The sequence below is a fragment of the Chanodichthys erythropterus genome, chromosome 10, assembly GCF_024489055.1.
Source record: "Chanodichthys erythropterus isolate Z2021 chromosome 10, ASM2448905v1, whole genome shotgun sequence".
NCBI classification, from domain to species: domain Eukaryota; kingdom Metazoa; phylum Chordata; class Actinopteri; order Cypriniformes; family Xenocyprididae; genus Chanodichthys; species Chanodichthys erythropterus.
This window is the reverse complement of record NC_090230.1, coordinates 20,828,587-20,845,149: the sequence shown is the minus strand read 5'-3', so window position 1 is coordinate 20,845,149 and position 16,563 is coordinate 20,828,587. Positions and strand designations below refer to the sequence as shown.

Genomic DNA, 16,563 nt, shown 5'->3' with positions numbered 1-16,563 from the left:
AAATGGGGCAAGCGTAAAGATTTGAGCGAGTTTGACAAGGGCCAAACTGTGGTAGACGACTGGGTCAGAGCATCTCCAAAACTGCAGCTCTTGTGGGGTGTTCCTGGCCTGCAGTGGTCAGAATCTATCAAAAGTGGCCCAAGGAAGGAACAGTGGTGAATCGGCGACAGGGTCATGGGCGGCCAAGGCTCACTGAGCAAAGGCTGGCTTGTGTGGTCCGATTCAACAGACGCGCTACTGTAGCTCATATTGCTCAAGACGTTAATGCTGGTTCTGATAGAACTAAGGAGCAATGGAAGAAGGTGGTCTGGTCTGATGAATCATGTTTTTATTTTACATCTTTAAACAGAAACTGTCCACACCACAGCATAGTGCCATCTATTGTCCAAAGTCCAACCACTTGCACTTAAAGGGACAGTTACCCTAAAATTAAAATTATGTTTTAAATTACTTACCTAGGTGTTGTTCTAATGCTGTATGCCCTACTTTCTTTTATGAACAACAAAAGAGAAATTAATTATTCTTCAGTTTGTCTGTACCAATTGATCAATGAAATGTACTACTATTACTGCTATTACATTAAAAACAGCAACTGCATGCCTCTGGAGGCTTCCTGCCTCAATTCAGACCCCAACAGACTATCTTTACCTATTCATTATGGACATAAAGTTGTCATGCTGAACAAAAATACAGATGAATAAATAAGATCAGGGTTTTTTTCAGACCTGCATTAGCTGTTGTTCATTTGTTCAGGCCCTGTGACTATAAGTAACTTTATAAGTCAACTTATTCTGCTAACCCTAAATCTACCCCTAACAGTCTACTAATACTAATAGGGTATTAGTAAAGGTAATAGAGTAAGGTGCAGTGTTACTTTTAGTCAACAGGATGTCTAAAGTGGACCATCAAAATAAAGTGTAACAGACCAAAGGATCGAAAAACACCACTGTTAGATAAGTGTAAAAACCACTTGTAACAGTTAACTTGTTATTTGCTAAACAGGCACTCTTAAACTGTCTCACTGGAAACTGAGGCCTTCAGAAAATCAGTGTGAAAAAACTACAAATATTTCTGCTGATATATGCATGAATGTGTGTAAGACAGAAAATGTGAAAAATAAAAACAGCATCAGAATTAGAAAAAAATCTGAATTAGACACTCCATGTAAAGCACCAGTGTGAAAAAACACTGAAATGTATATGCAATCAGAATAGATTGTTTCATATAAAAAGATACTAAAAACAGCACCTCTCTAATGCAGTGTTTACTGTTTTCAACTTTTAACAACACTCAGTCAGCATTTAGTGCATGACTGTTTGTCTGGTGTCGCTACGCAAACACATCAGGTTTCATGTATACTGAGATGGGAACTTCTTACAGCATACTCTTCTTAATAAAGCTTACAACTTTATAAGACAACAATTAATAACCCACATAATTAACTCTCTTTAACAGAGAAAATATGTATTGTCAATTACATAATGTCAAATGTGCACCCAGATGGCCAGGTGCGTGTGCGTCACTTACTTGGGGAACACATGGCACCAGGATGCACTATGGGAAGAAGGCAAGCCAGCGGAGGCAGTGTGATGCTTTGTGCAATGTTCTGCTGGGAAACCTTGGGTCCTGCCATCCATGTGGATGTTACTTTGAAACGTACCACCTACCTAAGCATTGTTGCAGACCATGTACACCCTTTCATGAAAATGGTATTCCCTGGTGGTTGTGGCCTCTTTCAGCAGGATAATGTGCCTTGACACAAAGAAAAAATGGTTTAGGAATGGTTTGAGGAGCACAACAAGTTTGAGGTGTTGACTTGGCCTCCAAATTCCCCAGATCTCAATCCAATGAAGCATCTGTCTAATGTTCTGAAAGCTTCCGTTAAGCTTTTAAAATTAAAATTGGGTTGGTGCATAGATTGTCTCTACTTCTGCTCTTTTTCCTGTTGTGGTGGTTAGCAAACAGCGTCGCATTACCGCACACGCCCCCTTCTGGTTTGGAGTGTAGATTACCTGTGCTGTGACTGACTGTATTCGTCATCTGACTGTATGCTGCAGTGTAAGCATGGTACCTGGGTACCTCTGCATGGTACCTCTGAAATCCTCCACCTCCCCCAGCTCCACTTGCCTAAATCTGATACGGGATATATGTATGTCTATTTATGCATCGGCAGCATATCTTATATGCTCAAAACAGCAAGTCTTTGTATCTGTTAACGGTAGCAAGTCCATATATTCAACAGCAGTACCATATTAACAGGCCATATTCAATAACATGCTAAAACTATTCAGAGAGTCATGATTGAAATATATATATATATATAATATAAATCAAAGGGATGTTAATTTTTTTATTCAGATCTACAGTGAGAAGAGAAGACAGTTCAGTTTGGTCAGAAACAACCCTCGAGACATTGTAGAAAAAGTAGCAACAGACATTGAGAGACTGCTGGCCAAGAAACGCAAAGCGCTTGAGGTAAGAAAACATGCACACAAAAACACACGCTCTTCCTTCAGGATTCCCCTTGACGATTCTCATCTGTGCTTTCCGTCAGAAACTGGCGAGTGAAGCGGAGCGTCTTCAGAAAGATCATCGCTGGCAGGATGGAATCAAGGTCAGGTGGTTTTAATCATTTTTAGACTCACTTGTGTGCATTTCGCAATAATTTTGCACCTTTTCCAGACTCTTCACACAGTTTTACATTTCACTTTTAACATTACTTTTGCATGTGTGATTCAAGTTGATTCAGACGATGATTCCTATGTTGTTTCAACTGATTCATTAAAATGAATCGCACAACTAGAACGATTCATTCTGTCTCCTTTTTCCATTTTTTCCATGTGTGCCTTGATGCACCTTGTCCTCTCATATTCACATCCGTGTATCTCTGATCCAGATACGAGCTTTACACACGCTCGCTGTGAGTCATGATTTCTGTGAGTCTGTAGCTGGAGGGTCTGTTTAAGCCCAATAGATTGTGACATCTCGTTTTTCTGACTGATTTGATTCATTAGAGATGTTCAGCTCGACTGACAACACACATGCTCATATGGGTGAATTGTGCTTAAATGAGCGTTTGTCATGTGGAGGACATCTGTATTTGATTCTTCAAATACTCAAACCGATTTTAAACAGCAGATTTTTGTATTTTTGTTCTGTGTGTTTATTTCAGGAGGAAAATATTGAATATTATAACTCTAAAGCAGAGATGGACTATGTGAGTACTGAGTACATCTCTATCTATCGCCGATGTGAAAAACATGTAAAAGTTTTAAATAAATAGCTTTACATGCTTTAGAAAGTGGGCCTGTATGAAACATTTTGAAGTATTTTAGAAAAAGCATATGTAATGTTAATGAAAATTGAATATGACGCTTTCTTGGCATGTTTATAGGAAATATTCATGCATTCATACACAATTTCTTTTTAGAAGCTAGTTGCTCAAACTTCTAACTTCGAAACTACTATTTTGCATATTCATTTATCACCATATGACTATGATTTTGACAATCAAACTCAAGCTGAAACGTTGGACTCAAATGTAATATGTGTGTGTGAAGGTATCTGATTTTATGGTTTATTCTCATCAGGATGGTGAGGACATCGATTCTCAGATGTCGCTGAAACTGGAGTTTGTGTACGATCCGATCTTTAAGAACCATGTGAATTTCTCACACACTGCCGTCCAGATCCCCACAGACATCTACAAAGGCGGTGAGGAACCAGTCTGATGCTGTTAGATCTCTAAGAGCCAATAGCTATGTTTCCATCCAAAGCTGTGGATTTAACGTGTGCAAAATTTGAAATATCGCATACATCTTTTGCCATTCTTGAAATCTCTTTGTGAGAAATTAGCGCAAAATATCTGTAATAGAAAATGGAAGTTGCTGTAATCAGAGGCTTCCCCAAAGCTCTTTTTTCGTACATTGTGACAAAATGCAATAAACGCTATCATGTTATCTTGTATTCTGAGACAGATGACTGACGTTTGGGAATGTAATCTAGTGAGACGGTTTGGGAGGTGATCATACCAAATCACAGACTTTTAATGAAGACCAAACTAACATTTGAGATGCTGTGCAATGCGCTTGGTTCGCTGGTTAGTCTAGTTATCCAGTCACATCATCTTTTTTTGTTTGGCATCGAGGGCTTTATTCAGAAAATGTTTGTCCATAATAGGTTATACACAATCTACATTTTTTATTTGGATAAAAAATTATCCCCCTTAATTGAGAAGATATTTTTGCTGCACATTTTTTAGAATTTATGCGTATCTTGGCTTTCATCCACCTATATTTTATGCGAATGCTGTAATTAGGGCTGTCACAATTCCCCAAATTCTCAATAGCAATAGCCGCATTCCATGTAGGAAAATCCATAAACTTCATTATTGGACCATTTTCTTAGGCTGCACAATATTGTAAAACCATTTAAAAATCATAATATAGTCAAATATAATGCTATTGTGAAATCACAAGGGTTGCGATTGCATTAAATAAATATATGCGCTACGGGTTTCAGTGTGAAGCGTGGCACTTTAATTATGCATGCAGGTTACGTGTTTCTTCCAGTGTGTCAGAGCGGCTCCGTTCACAGTAAATGCTGCTCAACGTGAACTCAGTCTCTGCGCTGTTTATTGGGGTTTCCTATAACGTGCATTTGTGAATGCATAGAAAGTCTGACATATTTTGTGTTTTTATAGCAAAGTGTTGCACTGTTATCATTTACATGCGTGGAGCTGCTCGTTTAACAATCTCCTTCTCTGCATATGCTTTGTGTTTGGGTTACTTATAATGTTTAAATCATGTATAAACCTATGCCAACACAGGAGAATACATCAAAATGCTTCTAAATATGCAAGTTGTATATCGAGATTTCAAAATAAAAGTTTAAACCATTGCTCTGAGTTTGTATGTTGTGATGTCCACATGTTCTTGTTCTACAAATTACAGTGGCTGTAGAATTTCTCTCTGGCCAAATATTAAAGATCAAGTGGACATTTGAACTAAATGTTTGGCCAATATTAAACCAGGATTTGATCATGCTGAGTAAAGTGTAACAACAACAATCACCAAGCTGTTGGCGCCCTATGTAGGCTTTGTTTATATGTATATTACGTCAGGTATTTTAACAGTGCTGTTCAATAAAACCATATGATTACTTGCTTATAATATTTTATTTTAACCAATTATTATTTCCTTATTGTTATTATACATGTATTTTAAGTGATTTTAAAAGCTAATGTTCACTTAGGTCTATTTTTATTACCACAAAAAATGATCAGATTACTCAATTAATCGTCAAAATAATTGATTACTATAATACTATAAATTACTTGATTACTATAATAATCATTAGTGGCAGCCCTAGTTATATTGTGTGTGTGTGTGTGTGTGTGTGTGTGTGTGTGTCTGTCTGTCTGTGTCTGTCTGTAGCTCCAGTTATTCTGAATGAACTGAACTGGACACAAGCATTAGAGCGAGTCTTCATGGAGAACAGCAGAGACGACCCGTCGTTACTCTGGCAAGCATTTGGGAGCGCTACGGGGGTCACAAGATATTACCCAGGTACCATGCTTACCAGTGCATTCATTTCTGTATCTGATTGAAGACCGATCGCAGTTTGTTTTGCATAAATATATTATTACACAAATAAGCTCTTCTATGTAACATTTTAGCTGCTCCCTGGAGAGCGCCGGATAAGATCGACCTTTATGATGTGCGACGGAGACCCTGGTAAACCACTTTCTGTATCTTAAGTGTTTATATACAGAAATCAGACAATAAGTTGCCTTGTGAAAGAGGTGCACTTAATTGTATTGAATGTGCACTCGTAGTATGTTTTAAAAACTGTACACTTCAGATTAGTTCACTTCAGAATTAAAATTTCCTAATAATTTACTCACCCCCATGTCATCAAAGATGGTTATGTTTTTCTTTATTCAGTCAAAAAATAATAGTTTTTGAGGAAAACATTCCAGGATTTTTCTCCATTTAATAATAATAATAATAATAATAATAACAATAAGAAACAATCTGTCATTTAAAAAAAAAAAACATTATACTTTTTAACCACAAATGCTTGTCTTGCACTAGCTCTGCGATGCACCATGCATTATGTAATCATGTTGGAAAGGTCACGCGTGATGTAGGCGGATGTACCGCAGTATAGCGAAAAACATTTTCTCCTCCAGCTTCAAAATCATCCAACACCGTTGTTTTACACTTTTTTTTGTAAAGGGTGTTTGGCTTAATCTTTGCACGTTCACTTTGTAGACACTGGATCGGTACTTCTGCCTGCGTCACGCGTGTGCTTTCCAGTGTGATTATGTAATGCGTGGCACATCACAGCTGCTTTCTTTAAAGAAATTGAATTTAGCATTTTTAAAAAATATTTCTATATAGTTTTTACTTAGTGTTAGTTTTTTGGTAAAGACAAAAATGTAATTTTTGTCATTAAATATTCACCCTGTTATCCTAAACCTTTAAGACCTTTGTTCATCTTCAGAACAAAAGATATTTTTGCACACATAGACAGCAATGTCATTGCACCTTCATTATGCATGATGATAATATTCATTTGGAGACATCAAATTATGTCAAACTGTAAAATCAGCCTAAATCAGATTATTCGTCTATAGACATCTATTGAAACAGTTTGCTCTCGATTGCTGTTGATTGGCCAGTTTATGGGTGTGGCCAAGGGTATTCTGATACTCAAACTTGTGCTTCTGTTTTCCTCAGGTACATTCAAGGAGCGTCATCACCGAAAGACATGGTCATCCTGGTAGACGTGTGAGTATGTGTGTGCTTTTTTTGTGCGTTTGCGTTGTTTATTCAACATTGACGTCTTTTCTGTCCACAGGAGCGGCAGCGTCAGTGGACTCACTCTCAAACTGATCAAAGCTTCAGTCACAGAGATGCTCGACACGCTCTCCGATGACGATTATGTCAATGTGGCTAGGGTCAGTGCGCAATTTTGAACATACCATAAAGTTTTTTTTTGCAGATAATATAGAATACAAATCCTGTTATGTAAGGCTACTAAGTTAGTTTTTTTTTTTTTTTAATTCATGAACCTGTACATTTAATTGAGCTGTATTTCCTGTCTCTTTCTGTTGTAGTTCAATGAGAAGGCAGAGGCAGTGGTGCCCTGCTTTAAGCACCTGGTACAGGCAAATGTACGCAATAAAAAGATCTTTAAAGAGGCAGTGCAACAGATGCAGGCCAAAGGAACCACCGATTACAAATCTGGCTTCCACTTCGCCTTCAACCAGCTGCTCAACGTGAGTCTGGACACAACTTAAGTTAATCGGCAGCATTTGTGGCATAATATGTGGCTTATAAAAACATAAGAATACTTGCTGTTTTTAATAGTACAGCCAAAACACGTGAACAATATGAGTGTTAACAGACAAATCACTTACTTGCCTTTGTTGTATCCTTTTTACAACTTCATTGCTATAACTCAACACCATAAACCCTAAAACGACTGTAAAAAATAATGATTTTCTCTCATGTTGCCTTTAAATCTGCATACACCTTTTGACATCCTGGGTCAGTTTTGCCCGGTGGAATTTAATTTTGTAAAAAATCACTCCACAAATGCTGCAGATTGAGCTGAACTTGTATTGGACCCAGAATATTTCTTTAACATACACTTCCCAGATAGCAACTTTGTGTCGGCCCAGATCCGGCCCACATCTGGCACATGCGGAATGATGATCTGGGCCACATGTGGCGGGAATGATGGCACTTGGGCGGACCGCTCCTGTTTGCCAGATCTGGACCACAAGCAGGCCATAGAAATACCAAATATCAGCCAAGAGCAAAGAACTGGACCTTATCTGATCCACAAAATATTTATATATTGTTTATTGAGTCATTTCAGCATTAACAAGCCTGTTATCAAGCAGAATCACTGAAGTAAAGAAGGAAACAGAAAAAAGAGATGAGCAGAAACACAAGAACTACAACTTTCTTCAGTCACAGCCTTAGAGGAAATCAACTGAAGATAAAAGACATTAAATCTCTGAAGATCTGATTAAACAACTCCACAAACAGCATTACCAGCTTCACTTATTACTAACCAGACTTACTTTATTTCTGTCACACGTCTACAGAAGATCTTACTGAGAATTAACAGAAGTTTAACTCTCATGTTTGTTTCATTTCAGGTTACCATGATGGTGATTGATGTTTCCATTAGTTGGCCTCTTAAATTTTAACATATATATTTGTCTTCTCTGGCTGCTGTGGTGGTGTTTCTGTCAAACACATTAGCAGTAGCAAAGAAAACTGAATGTGATCATTGTTAACTATTGATGATTTTCTAATCATCATGAAATAGCCTGCTTCACAGAAGTCATAATAATTGAATATAAATGTTACTGCAAAATGAGGTCCAGATGTATTGCAGAAATCAGTTAGAAGATGAAAATAAATAAAAACACAAGAAGAGAAACTACATTGACAAACACAGATATCAGTAATCAGCATATGTGTCTCAACAATGGTGACAATAAACAAAATATTTAGACAGTCAGATCAGCTGCATAATGCTCTGATGCATTCTGGGAGTTTTGTACTATAGTACCCAGCATGCATTGCAGCTACATGATGCTTTTGATTGTCACTATAGTTGAGAATCATGTGCTGATTCTTGATGTCTTAGTGTGTCATGTCTCATTTCAAATTTATTGCTGCTGCTAATGTGTTTGATAAACACACCATCACAGCAGTCAGAAAAGACAATTATATATGTATAAAGTTAAGAGCCCAACTAATGGAAACATCAATCACCATCATGGTAACCTCAAATGTAACAAACGAGTTAAACCTGTTAATTTTCAATAAGAGCTTCTGTAGACGTGTGACAGAAATAAAGTCAGTCTGGTTAGTAATAAGTGAAGCTGGTAATGCTGTTTTTTGGAGTTGTTTAATCAGATCTTCAGAGATTTAATGTCTTTTATCTTCAGTTGATTTCATCTAATGCTGTAGCTGAAGTCAGTTTGGGAAGAAAAACTGTCTGTGTTCCACAACGGTCCGCGTAACGTAATTTTAATCATCCGGAGGGTCTGTGGATGTCTGGAGAGGCTGCTCACTGCAGAGCAAATGAGTGAATTACATCTAGCTCCTTGATGTCCGGCGAGGAGCAAATATAATTTGGGCCTAATGGATGGAGTTATATCCAACCACATCCTAACCCTATAGTTCTTGTGTTTCTGCTCATCTCTTTTTTTCTGTTTCCTTCTTTCCTTCAGCGATTCTGCTTGGAAACAGGCTTTGTTAATGCTAAAATGACATGGCATTTTTGTGGCCTGCTTGTGGTCCAGATCTGGCAAACAGGAGCGATCCGCCCAAGTGCCATCATTTCTTCCACATGTGGCCCAGATCCTCATCCCGCATGTGCCAGATGTGGGCCGGATCTGGGCCGACACAAAGTTGCTATCTAGGGCTGCATTTTGCGTGAATTTGGACCAATGAGATTTCACTGTGGGCGGAGCTACCCAGCTTGACACAATGGAAATACAACCCAGACTATGACAAAATCACACCTCATTTAATTAAAGAGATGTGATGATTTATGCTTGATGATTTATTGCTTGCTCTTTTAGTTTGGACACAGTATTATAATCTTCTCTCTTTCTGTTTCTCATTTTCACACAGAAGACGAATGTTCCTCGAGCCAACTGCAATAAAATCATCATGTTATTTACTGACGGAGGGGAGGACCGAGCTCAGGACATATTTGAGCAGTACAACTGGCCCAATAAGACGGTCTGATCATCACTTTCCTGACATGATATGATTTATATCTTGATTCTATGTTGAGCGTTTTTTGTTTCTGCTCTGCTGTTGTCTTCTGGAAGTGCGTGTTCCTCATAATTACCCCTTTCCTCCAGTGAAACAGCTTGTTTCCTGTCTAATTTGCCGGGGTAATTGTGGGATATGTGATGGTCTCTGCAGGTCCGTGTGTTCACGTTCTCGGTGGGGCAGCACAATTATGATGTCACTCCGCTGCAGTGGATCGCATGTGCTAATAAGGGTGAGACATGTACTCATTTGGAAAAGACGCTAGTGGAGATATTTCCTGTGAAAATGTGACTTTTTCCTAAAAAAGCCCAAGTATCTGCCCTTATATTGATGCTATAAGTAGTATTTATATGCTAATGCATGTTGAATTACATGTAGAAATGACATGTGACATCACACTAAGTGTCTCTCCGTCTCGGCAGGATACTATTTTGAGATCCGCTCCATCTGTGCTATAAGGATTAACACCCAGGTGAGTTACACACACATATTAATGTGTGCAGGTTTCCCTGTTATGGCTGACAATATCAAATTTAGCAACATTGTGAATGTGTTTTATGAATTTTAATGCGCCTTGGTTTTTTTAGTCAAGGTTACTAAAGACGAGGCTATTTTACAATTATTCATTGTCTCGCAACTCACAAATATGACACACTTTAATAGTGTAACTGAAGATTCAGTAGCAAAAACAAAAACAGTTTCTGTGAATGAGTTCAAATTGTTTGTTTTTAATTAATTGATTCTTAATTGATTTGTTTTATATGACATGCTTCGTTAAATGTTTGTTGTCCCGCAGCTCACAAGTATATGAGAAACAAAACACTTTAATAGTATGATTCAAACTGATTTGCAATTCAGTAAGTTGGTACATTTGATTCGTTTAAGTGAAAAAGTGTTTCAATTCATCGATAAATGATCTGTTTTATATGTTGTGCTTCACTAAAAATGCTTGTTTTTTCAAGAATATGTGAGAAACAAAGCACAGAAATAGTATGATTCAAGCTGATTCATAGTTCAGTTGGTACATTTGATTCGTTTCAGTGAAAAAGTGTTTCAATTGATTGATAAATGATCTGTTTTGTATATTACGTGCTTTACTATGTTTGTTGTCTCAAAAGAATACGTGAGAAAGAAAACATTTTAATAGTAGATTCAAACTAATTCACAATTCAGTAAGTGAGTTAGTACATTTGATTCATTTCAGTAAAAAGTGTTTTAATTAATTGATTAGTGAAAAAGTATTTTAATTAATCAATAAATTATTTGTTTTATATGATGTGCTTCACTAAAAATGTTTCTTGTCTTGCGAGAATACATGAGAAACAAAACACTTTAATAGAATGATTCAAACTGGTTCACAGTTCAGTCGGTACATTTGATTTGTTTCAGTGAAAAAGTGTTTGATTCAGTTAATTGGTTCATATGGGTGTTGTTTTATGTTGTTTTATACTACGTATTTGCTTCACTCAAACATGTTTATTGTCTTGCAGCCCACAAGTTTGAGAGCAACAAAACAATTTAATAATGTAATTCATACTGATTCAAACAACATTTAATAGTGTTTTTTGTTTTATGCAGTTTATGTGCATCAAGTATTAGTATGTATTGTAGTGGTGCATATTATTATTATGGTTCCTCTGAATTGGGAAAAAATATTTTATTTCAGATCAAATATTGAGATATTCTATATAGTCAAAAATATTAAGATGTACAGGTGCTGGTCATATAATTAGAATATCATCAAAAAGTTGATTCATTTCACTAATTCCATTCAAAAAGTGAAACTTGTATATTATATTCATTTATTACACACAGACTGATATATTTCAAATGTTTATTTCTTCTAATTTTGATGATTATAACTGACAACTAAGGAAAATCCCAAATTCAGTATCTCAGAAAATTAGAATATTACTTAAGACCAATACAAAGAAAGGATTTTTAGAAATCATGGCCAACTGAAAAGTATGAACATGAAAAGTATGAGCATGTACAGCACTCAATACTTATTTGGGGCTCCGTTTGCCTGAATTACTGCAGTAATTTCTGCGTGGCATGGAGTCGATCTGTCTGTGGCACTGCTCAGGTGTTATGAGAGCACAGGTTGCTTTGATAGTGGCCTTCAGCTCTTCTGCATTGTTGGGTCTGGCATATCGCATCTTCCTCTTCACAATACCCCATAGATTTTCTTAAACCAGGTACTTGTATCTTTGGCACTGTGTGTAGGTGCCAAGTCCTGTTGGAAAATGAAATCTGCATCTCCATAAAGTTGGTCAGCAGCAGGAAGCATGAAGTGCTCTAAAACTTCCTGGTATACGGCTGCGTTGACCTTGGACCTCAGAAAACACAGTGGACCAACACCAGCAGATGACATGGCACCCCAAACCATCACTGACTATGAAAACTTTACACTGGACCTCAAGCAATGTGGATTGTGTGCCTCTCCTCTCTTCCTCCAGACTCTGGGACCCTGATTTCCAAAGGAAATGCAAAATTTACTTTCATCAGAGAACATAACTTTGGACCACTCAGCAGCAGTCCAGTCCTTTTTGTCTTTAGCCCAGGCGAGACGCTTCTGATGCTGTCTGTTGTTCAAGAGTTGCTTGACACAAGGAATGCGACAGCTGAAACCCATGTCTTGCATATGTCTGTGTGTAGTGGTTCTTGAAGCACTGACTCCAGCTGCAGTCCACTTTTTGTGAATCTCCCCCACATTTTTGAATGGGTTTTGTTTCACAATCCTCTCCAAGATGCGGTTATCCCTATTGCTTGTACACTTTTTTTCTACCACATCTTTTCCTTCCCCTTCGCCTCTCTATTAATGTGCTTGGACACAGAGCTCTGTGAACAGCAAGCCTCTTTTGCAATGACCTTTTGTGTCTTGCCCTCCTTGTGCAAGGTGTCAATGGTCATCTTTTGGACAACTGTCAAGTCAGCAGTCTTCCCCATGATTGTGTAGCCTACAGCAATAGCCTGAGAGACCATTTAAAGGCCTTTGCAGGTGTTTTGAGTTAATTAGCTGATTAGAGTGTGGCACCAGGTGTCTTCAATATTGAACCTTTTCACAATATTCAAATTTTCTGAGATACTGAATTCGGGATTTTCCTTAGTTGTCAGTTATAATCATCAAAATTAAAATAAATAAACATTTGAAATATATCAGTCTGTGTGTAATGAATGAATATAATATACAGGTTTCACTTTTTGAATGGAATTAGTGAAATAAATCAACTTTTTGATGATATTCTGATTATATGACCAGCACCTGTATTGTTATTTTTATAATTATATAATTTTAATTTTATTTTATTTGGCTGAATCACTCAAGCCTTAATTCAGACACAAATGGTGGAATTTTCAGAAAGGTAAAATGCTTAAATGAATGTGTTTTACAGGAGTATCTGGACGTACTGGGCCGCCCCATGGTTCTGGCAGGCAGAAGTGCCAAACAGGTGCAATGGACCAACGTCTATCAGGATGCTCTGGTGAGAGTCGCTTCGACCCACCTGCTGTCTGTGAAACATATGGGCTGCTCTGGGTCCGTCGTACTCTGATGCCTCATAAAACATTGTGAGTTTCTGTTTCGCTTACAGGGTCTGGGGCTGGTGGTGACAGGGACGATGCCAGTCTTCAACCTCACCGTAGACGGAAACTCTCAGGTGATGCTCGATTACTGATGGATCATCATTGTGCTGAACTCTGCTGTGTGCAGATCATTGACGTCAGTGTTTGTGCGTTCAGAATCAGCTGATTTTAGGGGTGATGGGGGTCGACGTTCATCTGGATGAGCTGAAGAGACTCACGCCACAGTACAAGGTAAAGTCTTTTACACTGTACAACCTGCAGTTGTTATCTTGAGCTGTTTTTAACTTAGTTTTGTTGGTGTAGCCATTTTAGGTTGATTTTGAGGTTAATTTTATGTCTTAATAATAATTTAAAAAAAGTTAGATGTTACCACATGAAACACTTGAAATTATTATATTATATTATATTACATTATATTATATTAATTATATTATATTATATTATATTATATTATATTATATTATATTATATTATATTATATTATATTATATTATATTATATTGTATTGTATTATATTATATTATATCATATTATTAACATTTTCCTAAATGTGGTCAATGAGGTTTTTTAAAAAATTGTGATAATACATATTTTTGATAAAATATGTATTAATTTCTTATATTACATTATAAACATATATTCTTTTATATTATATTACATACATAATGTGTATTATATATTTTTCTAAATGTGGTTAGTGAGGTTTTAAATTGTGTTACTGATAAATCATATTAATGTTTTATATTATATTATTATATTATAAACATAATAATGTATGTTTTTTCTAAATGGCTAAGGTTTTTAAAAATGTATGTAACTGATTTAACAATAATTATTATATTACATTGTAAACATGAAGTTGTATTATATTGTAAACATCTATATGTATTATTTGTGAGTTTTTCTTAATGTGGATAAGGAGGTTTTAAAAAAATGTGTAACTGATAAAACATATATTATATTATATTATATTATATTATATTATATTATATTATATTATATTATATTATATTATATTATATTATATTATATCGTTATAGACTGCTTGTCTAATCAATAAAAGTGTGTTTGTTTCACAATCTTTAGATTAAAGGTTAAAGCATGATTAGCATTATATCAGATATTTGGAGTGGCCTTTAAGTAAATTGTATAAAATAATTATTTAATGCATTTAATATTAGCAAATTTGTGCATGTCTTATTTGCGACTGTTGATTTATATCGAATGCCGATGAGTCAAAACATTATGACCACCTGCCTAATATGCCGTTGGTCCTCTGCGTACTGCCAAATCAGTGCTGACCCACCAAGGCAGATTCTTCAAGTCCTGTAGGATGCGATGTGGAGCCACTGTGGATCGAACTTGTTGGTCCAGCACATCCCACAGATGCTCAAATGGATTGAGATCTGGGAAACTTTGGAGGCCAGGGAAACACCTTAAACTCTTCATCATGTTCCTCAAATCACTGCTAAACATTGTGTGCAGTGTGACAGGTTCATTATCCTGCTGAAAGAGGCCACTTCCACCAGGGAACTTCATTGTCATGAAGGGGTGCAACAATGTTTAGGTAGGTGCAAGTGTCAGATTTACGTCCACATGAATGGCCGGACTCAGGGTTTCCCAGCAGAACTTTGCCTAAAGTATCGGACCAGGCGACCTTCTTCCTCTGCTCAAAGATCCAGTTCCGACGTTGTCTCCGGTTTGTGGTTTGTCCATCTTCTGGCCACTTCTCACCACTGCTGAATGGGAGCAACACACAAGCCTTGCTGTTTCAGAGAAACTTTGACCCAGTCAAAGCCTTGCCATAACAATTTGGCCCTTGTCAAAGTTGCTCAGATCTTTATTCCTGCTCATTTCTCTTGCATCCTAAATGTTGATTATAAGAACTGATTGTCTGCTTATGATCTAATGATCAACGATATTTACTTCACCTGTGACTGGTCATAATGTTTTGGCTCATCAGTGTATATTGTAATTGTATTAGCCAGTGGCTATTTAAAAACTCCTGTTTTGCGCTAGTCTTTTATCTTTTCAATATAAGAAACAGGAAACATCATCACAGACTCTTTTTCTCGTTCTCTGTGTGTAGCTGGGAGCAAACGGATACATCTTCGCCATTGACCCAAATGGATACGTGCTCATGCATCCGAACCTGCAGCCTCGAGTGAGAGTCTGATTGTCTGTGTGGAAACCGAAATGACTAAACAATCACGCTCATTTGTGTTTTGATAATTTAATTTTCATTAACATAATATCCAAACATCCCATTGTTGTATTTTGTATCATTTTAGGGAATGCAATATGATCCAGATATGTTCTTGACTGGTTTTGTGAGATTCTTCGTACTCGTGATTGTGTGTTTGTCTCAATGTTATTTTAGTATCATTGATATATTTTTAATGAGTTTTTATTTTTATGTTTTCCATTTTAATTTGAGTTAATTTGAGTTATTTTGTTGTGTTTTTGTCCAAAAAAAAAATTGTGTATATTGTGTATATATTTTTTTGTTGTTGTTCTTAAAAGGACAGTTCACCCCAAAATGAAAATTCTGTTAACCTGTTAATGAATTTCTTTCTGCTGCTGAACACAAAAGAAGATATTTAAAGAATTTCGGTTACAGTTGTTGGGCCCCATTCTCTTCCATATAATATCTCTTTTTTTGTTCAGCAGAAGAAAGAAATTCATAGAGGCTTGGAACAACTTGAGGGTAAATGAGTATGAGAGTAAATGATAACAGAATTGTCATTTTTGGCAGAATTATCCCTTTAAGCTAAATAAAAATAGACATTACTTTGACAACTAAATTGCTTTGGTTGCTTTGGCAACAATAATTTATTTCAGTTACTGTTTATTTTATTTCAAGTCACGAAAAATGTTTTTGTAGTGGTTTTAGTTTTGGTTAACAATCTGATGTTTGTATCATTGCAGGAGGAGGATTTGCCAGAGCCGGTGACGCTGGACTTTCTGGATGCAGAAGTAGAAGACAGCAGCAAACAAGAGGTCTTTACTAATCTAAAGCATTAAATGTCCTCAAATGAACTCACATATTTCTGTGTTGTTCATGTTTCAGTGTGGGCGGCACTGGCACACTCACTTCATGTGTTAAATATGATGTTTGGCTGAATCATTTGTCTGATCATTTATGTTAAATCAGCAGGAGCTC

The 16,563-nt window shown here is 36.6% G+C and overlaps 1 protein-coding gene across 3 annotated transcripts in view; it reads left to right on the top strand.

The window, feature by feature from the left end:
• The window catches only part of cacna2d2b (calcium channel, voltage-dependent, alpha 2/delta subunit 2b), a 37,222-nt gene that overhangs the window by 6,501 nt on the left and 14,158 nt on the right, over positions 1-16,563 (top strand). The window contains exons 5-21 of one of the 3 annotated variants that reach the window (XM_067398819.1): positions 2,359-2,475; positions 2,555-2,614; positions 3,173-3,217; positions 3,591-3,714; positions 5,436-5,567; positions 5,678-5,735; positions 6,744-6,794; positions 6,865-6,964; positions 7,124-7,285; positions 9,669-9,779; positions 9,969-10,047; positions 10,238-10,287; positions 13,211-13,300; positions 13,409-13,474; positions 13,557-13,631; positions 15,490-15,564; positions 16,329-16,400. In XM_067398819.1, coding sequence (XP_067254920.1) covers positions 2,359-2,475; positions 2,555-2,614; positions 3,173-3,217; positions 3,591-3,714; positions 5,436-5,567; positions 5,678-5,735; positions 6,744-6,794; positions 6,865-6,964; positions 7,124-7,285; positions 9,669-9,779; positions 9,969-10,047; positions 10,238-10,287; positions 13,211-13,300; positions 13,409-13,474; positions 13,557-13,631; positions 15,490-15,564; positions 16,329-16,400 — 1,467 coding nt within the window. The remainder of the gene's footprint in view (positions 1-2,358; positions 2,476-2,554; positions 2,615-3,172; positions 3,218-3,590; positions 3,715-5,435; positions 5,568-5,677; positions 5,736-6,743; positions 6,795-6,864; positions 6,965-7,123; positions 7,286-9,668; positions 9,780-9,968; positions 10,048-10,237; positions 10,288-13,210; positions 13,301-13,408; positions 13,475-13,556; positions 13,632-15,489; positions 15,565-16,328; positions 16,401-16,563) is intronic. The other 2 variants (XM_067398821.1, XM_067398822.1) reach the window with 2 other exon arrangements.